General features: G+C 40.3%; 3 protein-coding genes across 4 annotated transcripts in view; 1 reads left to right on the top strand and 2 right to left on the bottom strand.

Moving 5' to 3' along the window:
- Positions 1-22,311, bottom strand: part of LOC134211097 (Krueppel-like factor luna) — a 994,395-nt gene that overhangs the window by 26,036 nt on the left and 946,048 nt on the right. The gene's annotated exons all lie outside the window — the stretch shown is intronic.
- On the bottom strand, positions 4,951-6,002 carry LOC134211098 (uncharacterized). The gene has a single exon (XM_062687711.1). It carries the CDS (start codon positions 5,947-5,949, stop codon positions 5,038-5,040), a length of 912 nt encoding a protein of 303 aa, XP_062543695.1. The 5' UTR covers positions 5,950-6,002; the 3' UTR covers positions 4,951-5,037.
- LOC134211096 (chaoptin-like) lies at positions 6,976-8,771 on the top strand. The gene is made up of 2 exons (XM_062687708.1): positions 6,976-7,090; positions 7,149-8,771. The coding sequence occupies exons 1-2, from the start codon at positions 7,062-7,064 to the stop codon at positions 8,671-8,673; spliced, it is 1,554 nt and encodes a 517-aa protein (XP_062543692.1). The 5' UTR covers positions 6,976-7,061; the 3' UTR covers positions 8,674-8,771.

The raw sequence follows: 22,311 nt of genomic DNA on the forward strand, positions 1-22,311 counted from the left end.
AACGCAAGCGGGACTGCGTGAGCGGTCCAGAACCAAGCGAGTCCCGAAAGGTTAAAAAGCAGAAATTGCAATTATAAAAGAGGAATGTTCCATAAAGAAATCAAATGTTCCAAAAAAAAAAATACAAAGTTTCCATTAATAAATCAACATTAGCAATAAACAATTACAAACTTTCCACAAAATATTTTTTTTCCACAAAAAATTTATAACTAAAAAATCGATAAGGTGCAATAATATAAAATGCTTAGAGTATCATATTTAAAACAAAATGTAATCTGGTCTCGAACCATGGGCATCAAGATAAAGAGGCACGTTTTTCACACACACACCCATCGACATTTCAAAATATCATCTTGTTGGATATCCGGGGAAGAGTTGTTCTTTTCAAAAGTTTTACGGTTGAAACCATTTGGCAGAAGGTCATTATATCAGAAGTCGTTTAGCCGGAAATATTAATTTGGCAGAAAGGTCCATTTGGTCAGAATTTTTGTTTCCCTTTTGGCCGTATATTCCTTTTGGCCATATTACATTTTCAGCCAAACCGTTTTGGCCTCATCTTCGGCCAAATGGAATTCGGCTAGATAATGCTTAAGTTTTCTAATATTTCTGTTTCTGATAAATCAACTTAACTTCTGTTTATTCTTTAGAATCGCTAGCTTATTTTATACTTACGGAAACTGGTTAGATACTTTAAAATAATCAAAACTTTATTCTCCGGATTCAAAGACCCTCTAAAGATTATTTTTTCTATTAATTGTTCGAATCTGTTACACATTTTCTAGTTATCCTATTTTCTACGGATCATCATAGGATCATCAACATCATCATATAATCCGGGACGTTTTCCGGGACGCCTGGCAATGCGGAACAAGTGGGCTGCTCACTTTAGTTTAAAGTTAACGGAAAAATTAATTAATTCTATTGATTTTTTGTATTGTTTTATGGAAATTTTCTTTCTACTTTTGTGGAAAATTTTCAATTTTTATGGAAAAAAGGTTTATTTTATGGAAAATTTTGTAATTGTATAATGCTGATATTGATTTATTTTTGGAAATTTTGTAAGTTTTCCGTAGAATATTTTGATTTCTTTATGAAAAATTCTTCTTTAATAATTGAATTTTTTGCATTTAAAGGTGCTTATTTATTTTTGTTTTGTGGAAAACTCTCAATTGTTTATAGAAATTTTGCATTATTTGTGGAAATTTTATATTTATTTATTGCTCAAACCCTGATTTTTTCATGGAAATTTTGTTTTGTTGCCTTGTCTCTAACAGCACGCATGTTCTTCATGGGTTATTGCAACTCATATGTGACCAGATTCAGTCATCAATTTGATTGTAACTGTACCTTTTTTTATGTGATTTGTTCTGCTCTGGGTTAGTTGAACAGACCTATTATCCACATTGGGTTATGCTAATTCCCAGAATCCTCGTCGAACGTAACTTGTTGCAAGAAAATCGGATACGTATAAGTGCCAAAACGTTATTTTTACTATACGCTTTTTTAGCACTCTTATTTTGGCCATAACTTTCGGTCCCATAGTACTATCTCGCCAATTTTCAATAGGAAGTAATGGGACAAGATTCTCTATGGGATGCAACTTGTTGTGAGTAAATCGATGAGGGTAAATGCGTTAAAGCGAGACATTTCACGCGTCTCTGGTGTAAAAAACGCAATTTGGACATAATTTCTGATCCTAAATTCCGATCTGGACAATTTTTAATAGGAAATAATGGGACAAGATTTCCTATCCATTGTAATCTGTTGTGAGGAAATCGGGTAACATTATGGAGTTAAAAAATGGACAAAACTTTTTACATTATATTTGAGGTTATGGCTTTCAGTCTTCTTATGCTCAAAAACGGGTTTTTACGTTTTTATCCAACGTTTCGGTTACATATATTGTACCTTTATCAAGGAGTTAACTAAGTCCCGTTTTATTGTTACATTGTCTTAGAATAGAATGTTTTGGGGGACATTCGTCTCCTCTACGATATCTCACGACGTTTAAGCGAGGCAAAGATGCCCGTGAAAGACACAACTGGTCAGATGCTGACCGACCCAACTGACCAGCTGAAACGTTGGCGCAGGTTCGAGCATTCCGAACAGTTTTTTCAAGTGCCAGCCAGGCCACTACAACCTCGGCATGATCTGCATAGGATCCGACGACACGCGTCATTACCGCAGCTCCATATTCAAACGGCCATCCAAAGCATGAAATTAAACAAAGCCCCTGGGCTGATCGCATATCAGTCGAGATGCTAAAAGCTGACCCCATGACATCCGGAAACGCAATCTGTAAACAAGCACTAGACTCGAATCCAGCTGAACATAGCAGCAGAGGCAGACCTAGAGGCTCATGGCGGCGCAGCTTTAATAAAGAGATAAAAAACGTCGACCGAAATTTAACCTGGCAACAGGTACCGATTCAATACGATTTTTTTTCGTCGTATTTTAACATAAATTATGGACATACTGCTTAAAAAACGGATGCAAACCAAAATTCCCAGAATATCTAAGGTACTCCAAACAATTCTTCAGTTCAGATCTTGGAGGTCTTCAAGACCAACAGAGTGATTGATAGGTTCCTGAGCTTGTGTGTTAGTTGTAGAAACCCCATGAGACATCATTACGTCAGTATTTAAAAAAATCAACATTCCCAGGATAACTACGTTACTCCAAACTATTCTTGAGTTCAGATATTGGAGGTCTGAGCTTAAAGACAGTTTGTAGTGTCGTAGAAATTCAACGAATTCTGTAATGTGTCAAAAATGGTGTTACGAGGTACCTTTGAGCTATTCCAACTCATAAAACTAGTAAGGACATCGAAGATCTTCTTGTTGATCGTTTTAAATATTAAGATCTGTACTCAAGGATAGTTTGGAGTATTGTAGTAGATGTCAAACGAATTCTGTGGTGTGTCTGTAATGGTGTTACGAGGTACCTTGGAGCTATTCCAACTCATAATACTACACAGAAAGAAATAATGAAAAGTAATCGACGCGTAAATAATAAAGACGTGGAAAATTACACTATTTTGGGCGTACATGGATCTTTTCCAACAAGTTCGCCCATAATGTATGCAATTTACATAGCATTATGACACTTATTCGTATAAAAAGTGTCATAATGCAATACAAATTGCATACATTCAGGTGATAATATCGTTTAAATAAGGTACCCCGGGGCAAGTGAGAATACGGGGTAAGTGGGTACTATGACTGCAGATGAATCGGTGAACGTTTTTAATGGTAACAATATTCTAGGAAGTTGGAGCAGAACTATCAACGAATTCAACCGACACAAAAATATTTGGAATCAGAACCATTTAAGGCACCATACTAATGCTATTGCTTGATCATGACTTTTAACTACCGGGAAAATCTATTACTTTTATTTTAGTTCAATGGATTTTAAACTAAAAAGCCGTTTCTAAATTTATCATTGATGTGGAATGTGAATATTTTGAGCCAATAAATAATTGTGTGACATCGAAATCGATTTAATTTTTTTAATTAAAGCCAAAATCTGCAATTTTCATTTACCCTTGACTTTTACCATACATGGGGCAAGTGAGACATATTTGGACAACAAATCTATTTTAATTAATTTTAGATGGTTGTCTAGTGAAAAATAACTTCGCCATTCATATATCATACGGATCTGAATCAGATGCAGGTTGATTTCGTTGTTAAAAAGTATTGTACAGTTATTTACCAACTGTGTATTTTACGTTCTGAAAATTATCTCCCGCATGAAGAAGAGCAATGGCTATAACTATGCGATATTCTTCCGTTTACAGTGCAAACAATCTATTTATTCTACAATAGGTCAACAGGATTTGTCTTGTGTTCTGTTATTTCCAAGATAAATAAAGTGCTTAACACACAAATTGGCAATTTTGTTCTGTTACAAATTAAAACACTACATCGCCTGAATAAAAATGTTTCTTCTGAAGTACTGATTTATGTAATAATTTGTGTTCTAAACAGAGAAATATTTATTCATACGAAAAGTGAATAAAGATTTGTTTATCCTTGCCACCTAAAACATTTGGTATAAAAGTAAGATAATAGAAAACAAGACAACAGTCAAATAAACAATAAATCGGCTGTTGTCTTGTTTTCATATACGCTATCATTATAATCCCTTTCTTGTTGCAAAAATAAAGTTCGACATGCAATCAATCTCCATCCATGATTTTAAAATACTAATGCTCAGAAATAATATGAACAATATATCTACATTCCTCAAACCAGTTTCGTTCGACAGTAGAAAAAAGAAAAGGTCCCACTTGCCCCGTTTGAAGGGGTAAGTGGGTCCTGACGGTAAATTTATTTCTAGCACTACCAATATTTTTGTAATTGAATAAATGGCTTCCAACACCTCTGCACTTCAACAATGGAAGCATATAATGATGTATCCGTGGTTAATGTTCTGAAATACCTTGTTTTCTAAGTATGCGTTAACAATTTTGCTGAACTAGCGTTTTTTTAGGTCCCACTTGCCCCGGGGTACCTTATACACTCTTTTTGGCATTCTCTTTATGTGCATTACTTTCGTGTAAATTTCATCAACTTTTTCTATCTGTGCAAAAGCGATTCACAAACGTGTCATGTACAAAGCATTGGACCATTGGTCCTCTACTGACATACAACTTGGAACGTGGAGACGGGCTTGCAAACGTTGGGGGATTTTTAGAGATGCGCGTTTAGGACCATCGGTTCTAAGCGTTATTTTTTAGATGCAAACTGAATACATGAAAATGGCCATTATTTCTCCCAAATTTCAAGTTTGAATGGAAGGTGAGAATAATAACGTGGGACAATTATCTTATCATTGGCAAATAATTTAATGTCATTGCGTGCGAAAAAGTTCCAAATTTTTTCCATGTCATCAGATATGAGGGAACTGGGATTTTCGATCATGTTTGAAATCTTATGTCCGTAATCGGATTTGTAATAAATGAAATGAATTTTATTACAATTTTTGCGTTAAACTTAGTTTATCGAACACTCTATATCACTAGGTTCAGTTCTATTGCTGCACATTTGCGTCGCTGGCACTGTTTCTCAAATCTATGTCTGGGATATCAGTAGCTTGATTCAATCTATTGTCATCTTCGGTGCTGGTAACAGTCGTTGTATCTTCAACTGTAGCGATACTTTCGGTGGTTGTAGTGGATGTTGTTTTGCTAATCCCCGGTTGTATATTGGGGTATTCTATACCGGTTTCTCCGTGGATGGCCGGTGCATTGGCATTAAGTTTGGTTTGTAGTATCTTTTTTTCGACTTCCAATTTGTTGATTGTGTCGTTCAGCTTCTTGATTTTCTTCTCCATCTGGGCATGATTTGATTCCGAACTATTCAGTTTGATTCCCAGTTCGGTTTTGTCTTCCTCGCAGTCTTGCTCTCGTTTTTTACACTCTTCATTTTCCCTTAAGTAGAAACTATTTTTATCATCCTGATATTGCAACACTTTTCTTAGACGCGTCAAGTTATCTTCCAATCCGATTTTTTGAATCCCGAACTCTTTGCTTTTTGCCAAGATTTCATCCTCAAGTTTTTTGCAACCACTCGCTGGTTGTGCGCTGTTATAATATTTGTTTGGATTATAGTACCCGTTGTGGGCATTACTTTGTTGAGTTTTCCTGATATCTGCGTTCAATTTTTCCAAAATGTAACGGGTTCTGGACACGTAAGATTCTCCACCATATCTGTACATATCATAATTATGTTGTTTCGATTCCGCATCCAGTAAATCGTGAATATCGTCCAAAGAGTATTGCAATGATTGGCAATTTCTTGCACAAAGCACTAACTGACCGCCGAATAATAACGCTAATGCAACCAACATCAATAAGGCGCGCATTTCTTTATATTCGATCGGTGTAACACCGAACACTTCGACCCTACCGTTTGAGAGAGCTTGTTCTGATCGACTGAACATGCCCTGCTCAAGTTGACGGACGAGTGCATTCCGCGACACGATCGCTCGGTAGGAAGATCTCAAATAACAATCTTCGTTCGATGAAGCTACAACTAAGGGGAACTACCTTTACGAGAAGGAAACGATAATGTTGATGTTTTTGTTCACTGCAAAACGGTTTAAGATCCGTGGAAATTAATTAGCCATTCGAGGAAGGCTGTGTTCTTCATAGTTGGATCATGGCCGATCAGCTGTATGTTTTGATTCATGCTGGGATTTTTTTGTCGTATACGCAATACGCATTTATGGGTGAGCAAGAGCATTCGATTTATCATTCCATTAAAAAAACCAATTTACGTTCGATGTTAGCCTCAATTATGAATTTGAATCAAATGAGTGCCGCTGCAGGTATTATGTAGGATTGCATGGATTTTTATCTTTAATTTTGTATCAATGTATATTATAATTATGTATGACCAATCATTTTGGGGAAAATACATGTCTTCCTGGGGCCTTCCTTAGCCGTGCGGTTAGATGTACGGCTACAAAGTAACCCCATGCTGAAGGTGGCTCGGCTGTGTTCGATTCCCAGTGCGACCTAGGAATTTTCGGGTTGGACATTTTCTCGACCTCCTTGGGCATGAATGTATCATCGTGTTATGCAAATGCAAAAGTGGTAACTTGGCTTTAAACCTCGCAGTTTATAATTATGGAAGTGCTGAATGCAAACCAAGCAGCAAGGCAAAGGTCCCTGTGGGGGATGTAATGCCTATAAGAAAAAGAAGACGGATACTGACATAAATTGGAGCATGTTAAGTTGAGTATCATGACATTCACAGTACTTCCTAACCTAAATTATCTCAGTATTGTAGAAGCTGTCGCATCTACTTTTAAAAGTTCATGTACAATAAAATAAAGTCTTTGTTCTAGTGTGAAAATTATAATAGAATTTATGGCACAAACTTTCATAACCTACAATGGGGTTTTTAATTTTGCAACTTCTCCCATGATGTAGTGATTTGAACCTCTCGGATTTGACACAGTTCGCTGCGTTATCAATTATTTATTTAAATTAGCTGTTCATCAGTTCATTTATATTTCGGCATGCGCAGTCATCAGCAGTAAGCATCAATATGCGATTGAAGGTGGTGCTTTTTCTATGGTAAGTAAAGTATTTTGAATCATTGACATTTCTAACTGCAAACGTTTTTATTCTCTAGCTTCTATTGTAGTTTGGAATGCGTCGACTCGCAAAGCGCCAAGACTACTCTAACATTGAATTGTGTACCACCGCAACAAGCAGGAGTATGCAAACTACGTTCCATCAAGGTGCTAGAAAAAGATGTCATCGACAATTCTACCCGTAGCACACCCGAAAAGACAATCGTTTTCGAGCAATCCCAGTTGGAATACATTCCGCAGGTTGTGTTCAACAGATTTCCGCAGATGGAATCGTTCAAGTCTGTCGGAGTAGGATTGAAAAAACTTTCCGTTGATGCCTTTGCCAAATCGCCCAAATTGAAGGAAGTGGACGTATCTGCCAATTCGGTTGGTATACTATCGCCGGATGTATTCGGGGCTTGTCAAAACTTAGAAGTTGTCAACATGGCCCGGAACCGATTGCATCTCTTTAACGGCATTGAGCTTATTGGATGCAACAAGCTACGCCAGCTGAATGTGTCATCGAATCAAATAATCTACATCAATTGGGATCCCTTGAACGATTTACGTCACTTGCAGCTAATCGACGTCAGCAATAATTTGATATCGTCGGTAATAATTCCGAAGTATGCAAAGAGAATTTTTGCTCGCAACAATCACATCCACAAACTCACAGTCGATCCGAATTCCATCATATTCCTGCTGGAATATTTGGACGCTTCGAGAAACCGGTTGAGCAACATTGACGTGCTGGCTCGTTTCGGCAAGATGACCTACATCGATCTCTCATTCAATCGACTGCTGAGTGTGGATTTCGCGTTGTTTAAAAACATGCCTTCCCTCGTGGAGCTTAATCTGGCCCACAATAACATATTTGCAGTAACGTCATCTGATATGAAGCTCATTGCACTCGGGTCGGTTGATCTGTCGAACAACGAATTAACTCGCTTATCAGCGACAGACAGCCGCGGGTTCTCGCAAGCACAGAAGTTGCTGCTGAACAATAATTATCTGGTGAAGCTGGAAGTTTCGAGCTTTCTTAGACTGCAATCAATTTCCTTGGAAGGAAATGATTGGGCCTGTTCGGATATGGAGGCAATGTTAGCCCAGCTCAATATAAAGAAAGTCACAGTGAAGTCCACCGATACTGCTTGCGGGTCGTATCAAATCAAGAAAAAGGGTTTATGTTGCCGCGACCTGGGAACTTCCTTCGACGAGCTTGTTCTGTTGGAATCGCAAAAACTTTCAGAAATTCAACGTGCGGGTAAAGGCGTAGTAGAAGTAAAGTCGACGCTGAAACCATCGATGACCGCGGCACAAAAGCCAGCAGTTTCTGCGGTGGCGAAGCAAGACACAACTTCTCGATACTCCGAAGAAATTCACAGCCTCTCATCCTCGTTACGCGAAAGCATGAGCCGTTTAGCCGTGGTGGAGGCCGAGCTCAAAACCACAAACAATGAAAAAAATAACTTGAAAAGCTCACTGGAACGAGCTCAGAGCGAGGTGAAAAAATTGAACGAGCTTCTCGTGCGCTGCAAATCAACCGTAAATCAACGTACCGGACAGACTGTATTGATTGATTGATTGAGCGCTTTGAAAATGTGGATTGTCTTTTTTAATAGAGTCGAATTAATTTTCAAATTGATTTCAAAAGGAAGCTAAGATGGAAATAAATCTATGTTTGCAACAAAAACATTTTTGAAAACGTATTTTTTATTTATTTTAGCCTAGCTCATACACAGGGGGCCCTCCTTAGCCGTGCGGTAAGACGCGCGGCTACAAAGCAAGACCATGCTGAGGGTGGCTGGGTCCCAGTGTGGGGATGTAATGCCAATAAGAAGAAGAAGAAGCTCATACGCAGTATAAAAATGTTACGGCATATACCGTGCAAACTCAAACTTCGGACGCTTAAGCACTTTCTAATATACAATCATCCTGCTTACTCACATTTTAAATCACACCGTTTAAATCACCATTGCAATAACTAAGTATAGTATTCATCTTTGAACTACGTATTCATTATGTGCAAGATATTGCGAAGAATGCTTGCAATTTATGAAAATGTCCGGCTTCTGTTTGATTCAAACCTCGGACACCGGCGGGGTTTGATTCATATTTCGGACACAAAGATTCAAACTTCGGACACTTGATTACACAGTACCGGGAAGAATAAATGAAAACAATTCTCACTGCACAGCCCAGGCTGTCTATTAATCATTTCATCACGTTGTTATAACATGTCTTACTAAAATGTAACAATCCTAAAACAAGCTAAAACTTTTAGTCCTTCCGATCCAGCTAGACGAAACATTTCGATGAAATATTTAAAAAACTCAAAGGTGCAGCCCAATCGGGTTGTACGCAAAGGTGACGTATGACTACGTAGCTATACGAAATGGATGGTATTTTTCATCATAATTTGTGTAAATTTATTAGCATTTTGCAAAATGCTCGGAGGTCAACCGAATCAAGAAACTGAAGGTAGCTCCCAGTTGGATGAACCAGCCGTGGAAAAGGAACGACTCATCGGCCGCATCGCCACTGAAGGCATTCGTCTATCTTTCAGTGGATATCATCAGAATCCTAGAAGACATTATACTCAAAAATGTCCGGACGAAAAAAATACGCAGAATCGGAGGTGGCGCGAAACAAAACACAAATATATTAATTTGCAACGTTCGACTTCCGCCCGCGATGGAAGCGTACATGCATCGTTTTCTATAGCGCTGGTGGCAACGTGAGCAGGACTTCAAGAATAAATTACAAACAGTCCTTTTCAGGACTTAAACTATTTTCCCAAGAAGAGGTTTTGACCGCTAGGAAAATTGTTTACCCAGACAAACAGACTGTTCGGCTGTTTAAACGACAATGACGATTTTGGAAAGATTTGTTGTTTTTAATAATGCGCCATTTGAAAAACTAAGGCAGCTAAACAACATTTTTCACTAAGGTGGCGTCTTCATCGATTTGGCCATCGTCGACGGAAAGTGAAATTTTCTGCCAAGATTCTTTGGTTTTGTTTCGTTAGTCATTAGAAATGATATCGATTTTTTTCGGGTTACCATCGTTTGGCGACGACAGAAAGTTGCTCTTTGGTAGCACAACCACAAGCGCACTTCGGAGGGAGATGATGCAATGAGTTTGTTCAAATGGATGGCGTCAGTAGCAGTCAAATGGAATTTCCTTACAAGATTTTGATTATGTTTTGTTGTAGTTGAGGATTGAAAAGCTCCATTATTTGAAAAATATCGGTTCTTTACAGTACCATTATTTTACACAAGGGTAGTTTAATCCGGGATGCAAGAATGTTCATCAAAGTCCAAAATTAATAGTTTGGCGTTAACAGAAAGTTTTTCTTCGATAGCAGAATGAAAAGCGCGCGTCGGTGAGTGAAAACGCAACAAATTTGTTCGAATGAATGGAATCGCTTACAGCAACCGAACTATCACGCCAAACGCCAATTCCACCGAAACAGTCCATTTTGCAATCAACCCTTTCTGTTCAGAAGATGCTGGTCCTGAGAAGGACCAATTTTGTGTCCCCAATGCACGTTTCCAATAACTAACTGCAACCCAATGCTTGTCGAAACGTTAGGGTTAGAATTCCACTTCGTGTTGTTATTGTTCGACGCTAAGACGCCACCATTTGGAATAAATTTTCAGCATCGCCACTGCATCGCACGGGATCGAAACAGACGTCATTTTTGTAATCAACTCTTTCTTCACATAAAATGCTGGTTTGTTGAGGTTGAATGACGACCACCAACGCAGACTTCCACCACCAATTCGATGATTTTCCTTTGAAAATACTATCAGAGCGCCCTCGTGCTGCTGTGTTCGCTCCGCTGCGTCGGCTCTGCGTAAAATCTTATTCAACCGCTCTCTGCGAAATCCCTATCAAAATGGCTCGCGCGCGCTAGAAAGCAGCTTTCTTGTATTCAATAAATTAAGCCCGTTAGCTCCGCCCCTTTGTGGTCTGGTATAGGTGTAAATATAATGTGCACTCATAACGATTAATGAAAGGGCGGGGCTAATGAAATTACTTCATTAGATATAAGAAAGCTGGTTATCGACGCGTGCGAGCCATTTTGATCGGGACTCCGCAGACAACGGACCGTTCGGAGGATGACAAATTTTAAGAATCTTATGAAATTTTCTCGCAAGATTCTGAATTTTGTTATGAGATGTTGTTTATCTAAGATGCGTATTGTTGCGAGGAATGACAACAGAAATTTGACTCAAGACGAAGTTTCTCCATACTACAAAACATTATCTTTCGGCATCTGTCTGTCCGAGCGACGTTCACCGATGGGTGGTTGTTGTAGAAAGTTTCTACTGAGGTGGCGTCTTCATTGATTTTATACAAAAGGCACCATTTTATACAAAAGAAGGTTGATCCGAAATAAACTTTCTTCAAAGTGCAAAACTCAATCGTAAATAGCAAATTTGATGGCGCGTCGGAGGGAGATGATGTAGTGAATTTTAATGGATGGAATCACTAACAGCAACCAAGCTACCACGCCAAACCCGATGCCACGGAAACAGTCTTTTTTCGCAATTAACTCTTTCTTTTCATGAAATGTTGGTCCTGAGAAGAACCAATTTTCTTTTCCCAATTCCCATTCAAATAACTAACTGCATCCAATCGCTTGTCGACACCTTGCGCTGCAACTGTCCGACAGCTACTTGATGATTTTTCGCTAAGCCTCCAAAGGTTGAAATAAATTTACAGCATTGCAACACTGCCACCCACTTCGTGCTGCTGTGTCCGCTCCGCTGCATCGAATGTCGAACCGTTCTCTGTGGAATCCCGATCAAAATGGCTCGCGCGCGCCGAACAGCAGCTTTCTTATATTTAATAAATTAAGCCCGTTAGCCCCGCTCCTTTGTGAGCTGATATGGTTGTAAATATAATGTGCACTCATAACGATTAATGAAGGGGCGGGACTAATGAAATTACTTCATTAGATATAAGAAAGCTGCTTTTCGGCGCGCGCGAGCCATTTCAATCGGGTTTCCCAGACAACAGACCGTTCGAGAATAATAAATTCTAAGAATCCTATGAAACTTTTTCACAAGATTGTTGCGAGGAATGACAACAGAAGTTTGACTCAAGACGACGTTTCTTCATATTACAAAACATTTTCTTTCGGCATCTGTCTGTCCGAGCGACGTTCACCGATGGGTGGTTGCTGTAGATAGTTTCCACTGAGATGGCGTCTTCATTGATTTTATACAAAAGAAGGTTGATCCGACTATCCGAAATAAACTTTCTTCAAAGTGTAAAACAGGGAGATGATGTAGTGAATTTTAATAGATGGAATCACTAACAGCAACCAAACTACCACGCCAAACCCGATGCCACCGAAACAGTCTTTTTTCGCAATTAACTCTTTCTTTTCATAAAATGTTGGTCCTGAGAAGAATCAATTTTTTTCCCAATGTTCCTTTCCAATTAAATGACACCACAATTTGTAATAAATTTTCAGCATGGGCACTGGCGGTGCGGGATCGCCACAGTGCTATTATATGGTCAACCTTTTCTTCATATGAAATATAAATCAAATCAAATCAAATTCTGGTTCGTTGAGGTTGAATGATCTGCAGCAACACATCGAGGACCACCACCAATGCGATTGATTTCCTTTGAAAATGTTATTAGCGCCTCCGTGATGCTGTGTTCGCTCCGCTGCGATCGCTTTGATGCGTCTGCTCTGCGTGAAACCTTGTTCAAACTGAGGATTAGATCCAAATCCGCAAGTGATTGATTTTTGATGTCTGTGCTAGTGATGCATGAACGTGATTGGTTAGTTTACCTATTTCTAAACTTTTCATCAATTATCGATAATAAATAGTTGAAAATCAGTATTTACAAATAAATACAAAGAAGCGTTGACTCATCCTTGATCGAATGGTCCAAAAAAATTTAAAATCCATCGAGAAACGCACAGTTAAAAATTCTGAAAATTACACGCCATGGAAATATGTAAACGCTTATTTTTGTGTTTAATAGCCTGTAATTTTACATCCAACTTTTTCTTGTGTGCAATATTGAATACAAGCTCCATAGTAACGAGGACCTGTAATTTTAAAAAGTGATGGAAAAATGAGTCGAATCGAACGGAGCCTTTTTGTTACATCATATATGCTGTAACATTTTTATACTGTGCGGCTTAGATATTAAAGTTTAAAGTCTATCATATTTTCGTGACGGTCCCCGATTTTTGCAATCGTAAAGTGTACCCCAATATAGAAAACACAGACGTAGTCCTACGTCAAAAAATTCCCATACGAATTGAAGCTTCCGAAGTTTGAGTGTGTCTGAAATTTGATCATCCACGGTATGATGTAACAAAAAGGCTCCATTCGATTCGACTCAATTTTCCATCACTTTTTGAAATTGTAGGTCGTTATTACTATGGAGCTTGCATGAAATATTGCTTACAAAAAAAAGTTGGATGTAGAATTAGAGACAATTAAACGTAAAAATATGGGTTCAAATATTTCCATTGCATGTATTTTTCATAATTTTTATCTGTGAGGGTGATTTCTACAAGAATAATGAGTGAGTAATACAGAATACATGGCTAAAAATAGTCGGAAGATAACTCCGGAGCTGATGCATTTTGGGAATGAACTCAAAGATCTTTTTAACAGGTGTAAACATTGATAAACATTGGTGTATCTGATGATTTGTGCGGTCTGTGAGGATTTGACGTAAAATACGTAAGGTCGCACCGCTCTATAGTGGCTATAGCACCAGTTGTCGCGCTAGTGCATTATACACCAAGTGGCACTCACCACAAGACCTTTTCTGATCTGTGGTTCATACTCATATGATACACACCTTTAATCTTGGAGGAGATCAAGGAGATCAAACAAAATACAATTGTAAAAAATGATTTTACTTAATTTTTGTCGACCTTTGCACCAGTTTACAGTGGCGTGAAGCCCATATATTTTTTTAATTTAACATATATATTGAATGAGCTAGTACCAAAATGTTTTGATTGTAGCTTGTTAATTTAAGTTGTTGAAGTTCATTCCGTAAAGTGTCTCCCGAACAAATATGTATGGGAAAATGATTTTTTTAATTTTTTTTTATTAACAATTATCATATAGCAACATAAATAATCACATTTTCAATACTTATGCTACTATGCAACGTCTAATACCAATAACTACATACTGTGTAAGATATTAAGATTCCGCTTAAATAAAAAAAACTTCTTTCGCACCAATGATTTCTAGATAAATCGTTCCAATTTTTTATAGCTCGTAGGCGGAAGGAGTCTCCTAAAATGTTTGTGAAACATCTAGGAACGATAAGTAACGAGCCTCGCGAAGAATTTGGCTAAACTTTTTTTGGACAGATTCGAAAAGATCTGGTATTATGTATTAAAATTTATTTTTTTTGTCTGCTTTCCGGTGGTAAGTGTGGTGAATTGCTCATAGCTGCGCCAAAGCGGGAAATTGACTGGTGCAATGTTAGAATGAGAACGCTGTCTTTGTTCTAGATCCTAGGGCTTGGGCTTGCGGAAGCCCTTGGATAACATAAAGTATGTCGGATAATCGGATAAATAATTATTTCAATCTTAAAATGAATTCCACGTTTCAAAATTACTCTGTGGTGAAGTTTTGAACGCAATTTTAACGCGTTTTGTCCGGGATTTGTATGAGGGCCCGCCACTGCGCAGTTGTCACACTAGTAGTCTCATTATGGCCAACTCCATAAGAAAAAACATGGGATTTAAGGCACAGGAATTAAAACTAAGAACAGTGCCATAACTTTTACCTGCGTTCCTATTATGCAATTTTAGGTACTATCACGAACTTTAATGCGGTTTTCACATTTGTTCAAAGGAGCAGAAAGGGAAACCTTTTGCTTGACATATCAACACCACCCACATGCATTTTATTTATATTTAAAAAAAAAATAGTTGAAAGCTATGGCGACGATTGGTACACCTATTTATTTTCAATACGGATTCTGGGATAGGTTCATTTCACAAGTTGGAAACAGCATTCTACACAGATGATAGCTTTTAGTGGACAATAAGTTGTACATTTTGCAAACCAATTTTTATTTTTTTTAGCGGATGGTAGTCTAATAGAACAGCAATGTTTATATCTTTGAACAATTATGTTTTTGAACTTGGTACAATCAGAATATCTTCCTGGTGTATACAAATAAGGTGAAAGTTTAGGCGTGACAAACTATGAAAGTCCAAAAAGATTTGGACCCTTAGAGAAAGTGCTTACGAATAACGGCTTGTATCTAAGGGCAAGTTTGGAACAAAAGAAAATCACACTATACCATGGTTTATGAAATAGTAATTTGAAATGAGGGGCCCTCCTTAGCCGTGCGGTAAGACGCGCGGCTACAAAGCAAGACCTTGCTGAGGATGGCTGGGTTCGATTCCCGGTGCCGGTCTAAGCAATTTTCGGATTGGAAATTGTCTCTAAGTCGCGAGGGATTCTAAGTAAAACTGTGCACCATGGTCCACCGGGAATAAAGAGGAATGGTCCTCCGGAAATTTAGGGGGTTTAGTCAGGCCCTGCAAGCCAGCCTTCAAAAAAACATAAGCAACGAACAATCAACATGAGAGTACGGACCGGAACCATCGGCGAAGACCACTGCGACGAAAAGGGACTAGCGATTGGAAACTCGGTTCGTGGAACTGCAAATCTCAACTTTATCGGAAGCACACGCATACTCGCCGATGTGCTCAAGGACCGTGGATTCGGCATCGTAGCGCTGCAGGAGGTTCGTTGGAAGGGATCAATGGTGCGAACGTTCAAAGGTAATCATACCATCTACCAGAGCTGCAGCAACACATACGAGCTAGGAACAGCTTTCATAGTAATGGGCGATATGCAAAGGCGCGTGATCGGGTGGTCGCCGATCAATAGAAGAATGTACAGGTTTAGGATCAAAGGCCGGTTCTTCAACTTCAGCATAATCAACGTCTCTAGCCCACACTCCGGAAGCACTGATGATGATGATAAGGACGTATTCTACTTGCAGCTGGAACGTGAGTACGACAGCTGCCCAAGCCACGAAGTCATAGGAGATTTGGAAGCTCAGGTTGGCCAAGAGGAGGAGTTTAGACCGACTATTGGGGAACTCCGAGGCTTTTACCTATGAAAAGGTCGAATTTGGAGTGAAATGATAGCCTTTCGGTATAACTTTATTGTGCAAGAAAGACAAAAATGGTGTCATCCGAAAAACAACGACGCGAATTGATTTTGCGCAAGCACCTGGAAAATACCAAACTCTTTCAAAACAACAACGGAAAACATCTTCGTCGTGTGATTGAACGTTACTACGAAGCTCTAAGCATCGAATGGAAAAAGAAATGCGGTCAGTATGGATATTCTATTCGCAATCAGGATCACGAATGTGTAGTGGAAGTGTTTAAGCGGAATCCCAATGCTTCGGTCAGGCATGTGGTCAAAAAGTTGTCTTTCGTTCAGTTCAGAGAGCCAAGGACCGAAAGGGACTGCATGCGTTCAAAGTGCAGAACGGCAAAATACGTTGGGAAGTCACGGCTCCGGAAACTGTACATCCCTGTACAGATGCTGACGATGCCAAGATGCCTCATTGTCTCATCATGGCCATGGATGAAGAGACTTAGGTCAAGGCGGTCTTCTGGCAGTTTCCGGACCTACTGTTCTTCACAACCCAGCACAAGTTTGATGTTCCGGAGGAAGTAAGGAAGCGTGAATTTTCAAAGCTTGTCAAGTAATACATGACCCGGCAAGCGATCTTATTATGTGGCAAACTACCGGATCTACCTCAAGTAATGTCTACAGAAGCGTCTGCTTGCACTGCTGGCGCACCACGAGGGCCATACAGTGTTTTGGCCGGGTCTAGCTTTGTGTCACTACATACTCAAATGTAGTCATGGAGTGATGCGAAGCCAATGGGGTTGCTTTTGTACACAAGGACATGACAATCCCCCCTCCCACCATGAAGGAAGACATGAAGAAAAAGTGGCTTTCTGTACAGAAGAAGCTGCAGTCAGATGTTATGTCCTAAGCCGTCCAAACTGTTCCAAACAATAAAATAAAATAAACAATATCATAAGTCAGAAAATTATCATGTTTTGTAGAAACGCAAAAAATTTCTGGTGTTCCAAAACGTCCTGAATTTCAAAACATGCGATCTACCCTTTCAATTAAGTCATAAATTGTATTCATGCATCGGGTAACATCCCAGCAGCTGATTGAATTTCACTCAATTCCACAGAAAGGCAGAAAGTGTGGAAAAGCGGGCATCGAGCGGCTACCTTCTACCAAAGCTGTGGCACCACCAACGAGCTGGGAACCGGCTTCATAGTGCTGGGTAAGATGCGCCAACTCGTGATTGGGTGGCAGCCAAGAAAGAAGCGTTCTACGCACAGCTGGAGCAGACATAAGATGGATGCCCACTGCGGGACGTCAAAATCGTCATCGGCGACATGAACGCACAGGTAGGAAGGGAGGAAATCTCGCTTAACTTTTCAAAAGGACCTAAGTAACATTTTTTTCAAGAATTAATTTGAATTCTGCAATCAAAAGGTTTTATGTTGTTCTGTTGATTGCGCTATTCAAATTAATTAATGAAAAAAATGTTACTTAGGTCCTTTTGAAAAGTTAAGCGAGAAATGTATAGACCGGTCATCGGACCGTATAGTCTGCACACCGTATCGAATGACAACGGAATGGTAGTCCGAAGCACCTTCTTTCCCCGCAAAAATATCCACAAGGCCACATGGAGATCACTTAACCAAGAAACGGAAAACCAAATCGACCACGTTCTAATCGACGGTAAATTCTTCTCCAACATCACGAACGTCCGCACTTACCGCAGTGCGAATATTGAATCCGACCACTACCTCGTTGCAGTATGCCTGCGCTCAAAACTCTCGACGGTGTACAACACGGTGGCAGGCAGCACTACGAAGAGCACCTGAATGGCGATGTGGCAGACGAAGATGGCGGCATAGTGATGGACCTGGGAGAACGCGCGCAGGACATAATTTTACCGGCTCCGGATCTCCAGGAAATCCAGGAGGAGATTGGGCGGCTGAAGATCAACAAAGCCCCTGGGGTTGACCAACTACCAGGAGAGCTATTTAAACACGGTGGTGAGGCACTGGCTAGAGCGATGCACTGGGTCATTACCAAGATTTGGGAGGAGGAAGTTTTGCCGCAGGAGTGGATGGAAGGTGTCGTGTGTCCCATCTACAAAAAGGGCGATAAGCTGGATTGTAGCAACTACCGCGCAATCACACTGCTGAACGCCGCCTACAAGGTACTCTCATAATTTTATGCCGTCGACTAGCACCAATTGCAAGGGAGTTCGTGGGGCAGTACCAGGCGGGTTTTATGGGCGATCGCTCCACCACGGACCAGGTCTTCGTCATTCGCCAAGTACTGCAAAAATGCCGCGAATACAACGTGCCCACACATCATCTATTCATCGACTTCAAAGCCGCATATGATACAATCGATTAGGACCAGCTATGGCAGCTAATGCACGAACACGGATTTCCGGATAAACTGACACGGTTGATCAAAGCGACGATGGATCGGGTGATGTGCGTATTTCGAGTTTCAGGGGCATTCTGGAGTCCCTTCGAAACGCGCAGAGGGTTACGGCAAGGTGATGGACTTTCGTGTCTTCTATTCAACACCGTTTTGTAAGGGGTAATACGAAGAGCAGGGATTAACACAAGTGGTACAATTTTCAATAAGTCCGTCCAGCCATTTGGCTTCGCCGACGACATAGATATTATGGCACGCAACTTTGAGAAGATGGAGGAAGCCTACATCAGACTGAAGAGGGAAGCCAAGCGGATCAGACTAGTCATCAACACGTCGAAGACGAAGCACATGATAGGAAGAGGTTCAAGAGAAGACAATGTGAGCCACCCACCGCGAGTTTGCATCGGTGGTGACGAAATCGAGGTGGTAGAAGAATGTGTGTACTTGGGCTCACTGGTGACTGCCGAAAATGATACCAGCAGCGAAATTCAGAGACGCATAGTGGCTGGAAATCGTACGTACTTTGGACTCCGCAAGACGCTTCGATCGAATAGAGTTCGCCGCCGTACCAAACTGACAATCTACAAAACGCTCATTAGACCGGTAGTCCTCTGCGGACACGAGACCTGGACGATGCTCGTGGAGGACCAACGCTCACTTGGAGTTTTCGATAGGAAAGTGCTGCGTACCATCTATGGTGGGATGCAGATGGCGGACGGTACGTGGAGGAAGCGAATGAACCACGAGTTGCATGAGCTGCTGGGAGAACCATCCATCGTTCACACCGCGAAAATCGGACGACTGCGGTGGGCCGGGCACGTAGCCAGATTGTGTGATAGTAACCCGGTGAAAATGGTTCTCGACAACGATCCGACGGGCACAAGAAGGCGAGGTGCGCAGCGGGCAAGGTGGATCGATCAGGTGGAAGATGACTTGCGGACCCTCCGTAGACTGCGTGGTTGGCGACGTGTAGCCATGGACCGAGCCGAATGGAGAAGACTCTTATATACCGCACAGGCCACTTCGGCCTTAGTCTGAATAAATAAAAATAAATTACGAGTACAAAGTCAAGCCGTACGACTTACGAGTACAAAACAACATAATGCTAAAGATGGCTGGGATTCCCAATTCAGTTTAGAGAATTTTCTTAACTTCTCTGGGCATAAAAGTATCAACATGAATCATGATATACGAATGCAAAAATGGTATCTTGACTTAGAAACCGAAATTTAAAAAAAGGGAAATTAAAAGAAAAATCGCAGGAATTAATATGCGGTACGTCCGTATAATTGATCTGCCTCCGGAAGTTACAGACGAAAGTTTATCCCAGGTTCTCGGATTGTTTGGGAAAGTTGATCGCCTTGTCCGAGAAAAGTTCCCCTTGGAATCGTGTTTGGGGCACCTATGCACTGGAGTCCGTGGTGTATACATGGAAGTCGGAAAAAGTATTCCGGCGTCATTAGATGTAGCAGATCTAAAAGGAAGAATATTTTACGACGGACTCAAGGATATATGCTTCCTATGCCAAGCAGTAGGTCATCGGAGGGATTCTTGTCCTCAGCAAGAGCGGAAGAAGCCCGAAAAACAAGTACAGAGTGTGTACTTCAGAGAGTGTACTTCATACGCTGCCGTTGTCTCTGGGAATGAAGAAAAGCAGGAATCGTCGAAAAATCTCGGATGAGGACTTCAGCGAAGTTCCAGAAGAAAATCCGAAATCAGATAATCACAGGCAGTCGGTGGTTCGTGAAAACGCACATCTAGGGAAAAAAATCGAAGGAAGAAAGATGATGTTACTTTGAAAGAGGTGGCAATCGCCATAAAGGAAGCTTTGGCTCATCCACCAGCGACGCAGCGACGGGCTCTGGTTCAAGTACCGGTTCAACAACACACCTAAAGAAGAACTGCGTTCGTAGATCATATTAATAATTATATTTTATGTTACATTTGTATAATTTCTTCTGTTCTTGGCTCCGTAGAGTTTTAATAAAACAGCTGAGCCTAATAAATAAAGACAATGAAAAAAAATTTTTACTCATTTTCGTAATGAAGCGCATTTGCAACCATCCAAACTGAACGTATTTAGAAATCAAAAAGTAATTTCCGTATAGGGAAGATCCATAAAGTACGTCACGCAAAATTTGGCTATTTTCAACCCCCCCTCCCCCTTCGTCACACTTTTTGTATTAAACCTCTAAAATTTTTGTATGAGTCGTCACGCTGTTCGGAACCCCCCCTCCCCCCTATGAGCGTGACGTACTTTGTGGATGGCCCCATAGAAGAGAGGAGAATGGATGCTCAAACTGAGAAGCATAGGTGGCAGGTGGTGTAGCAGTTATCTCAACCCAACCGCCATAATGAAGTAATCAGAATAGGAAATAAAATTAAATACGCGCCTCTCTGTGTTCACGCTTCTGCGGTGACTGCCAGTTTCGGTCGACGAAGGCAATATGGGGCTTGGCTACATCGCGCCCGTGCGACTAACAGGACTGGCAATCAAATCGCTGCATTAGGGCGCCAAGTCCATAAATCATGGCCATTCAAAACGGAACTTTTCAGGAGCATATTTACCGCTCGGAATAATTTCAGATTTTAAAACAGTCGGAAAGCCGTGATTTAATACGACCAGTTATCGCGCTGGCAACACTTTCAATTATTATGAATCGTGTGATAATTACCTTCTGTGTCGCACGTCTGACTTTCAAACCAGCTGTAGACGCGTCACCGCGACCGTTTCTAATGTTGTTATTATTGTGCTAATGGTGGTGCTTCGGGGCCGCCAGTTAGCGTTGCGTAGAGTCTTGTTGGTGATAAAATTGAAACGGAAGACGTTTCGAGTACTCCCGTATAGGACTGAGGTTCTGCTACGTATAACAATCAATGGGTCCTGGCCCTTACGTTATAATAACGATTATTAGGGAGCAAATTGTTTGCGTCGTTGAAGGAAAATTACTCAGTTTATTGCGAATCGTGAAAGTAAGTAGGTTTTAAAGCCTGTTTTAGAGGTAGAGAGCTATTTCTGTTACAACAAGGTTTATTTTATGTTTTGAATGCTATAAAAGGAAATTTGATTGAGGCTGAAGAGTCTAGTCGGGTCAATAGTGACTATTAACACCCAAGCGGGGATCCGATTCTAGATTGATCGAGAAAACGGTTAGTTTGTATCACAAAATCACAAAAAAGGAACCCAGCTTGTATTATCAAAATACCAAGATTTTTAGAAACGACTTATCTGCTTTTGCAAGCAAAGACAATTTGACGAATCTTATAGCATTCCCACCCAAGTCAATGCCATCAATACGTAGGTGAAGGCTTCTGCTAACAGTTGATGGTGTTAATTTGCATGTGAGTGCTATCTGTTTTGTCAAATCGATGTTTAAATGTTAAAAGCAAATAAGTCGTTTTGAAAACCTGGTACCTATTGAAATGAAAAATCTCTCTTTCCGACTTATTACATATTTGAAATCATGAAAAGAAAGCATTTGTTAATTATAATACACAGCAATACATGCAGTGGAAGATAAAACCCAACACCTAGATTGAACAAGGAAGGGGTTCCACACTTTCTTTGCAACCTCCGCATTTAATAAACCGTGAAAATGAAATATGATTACCCATTAAGGAGGCTATAAATTTTATAGACCTCGTTGCACACAAACCGGCTCAGTGTGGTGAGGTGAAGTCGGGCTTTGCT

Source organism: Armigeres subalbatus, chromosome 2, assembly GCF_024139115.2.
Source record: "Armigeres subalbatus isolate Guangzhou_Male chromosome 2, GZ_Asu_2, whole genome shotgun sequence".
Classification (NCBI taxonomy): domain Eukaryota; kingdom Metazoa; phylum Arthropoda; class Insecta; order Diptera; family Culicidae; genus Armigeres; species Armigeres subalbatus.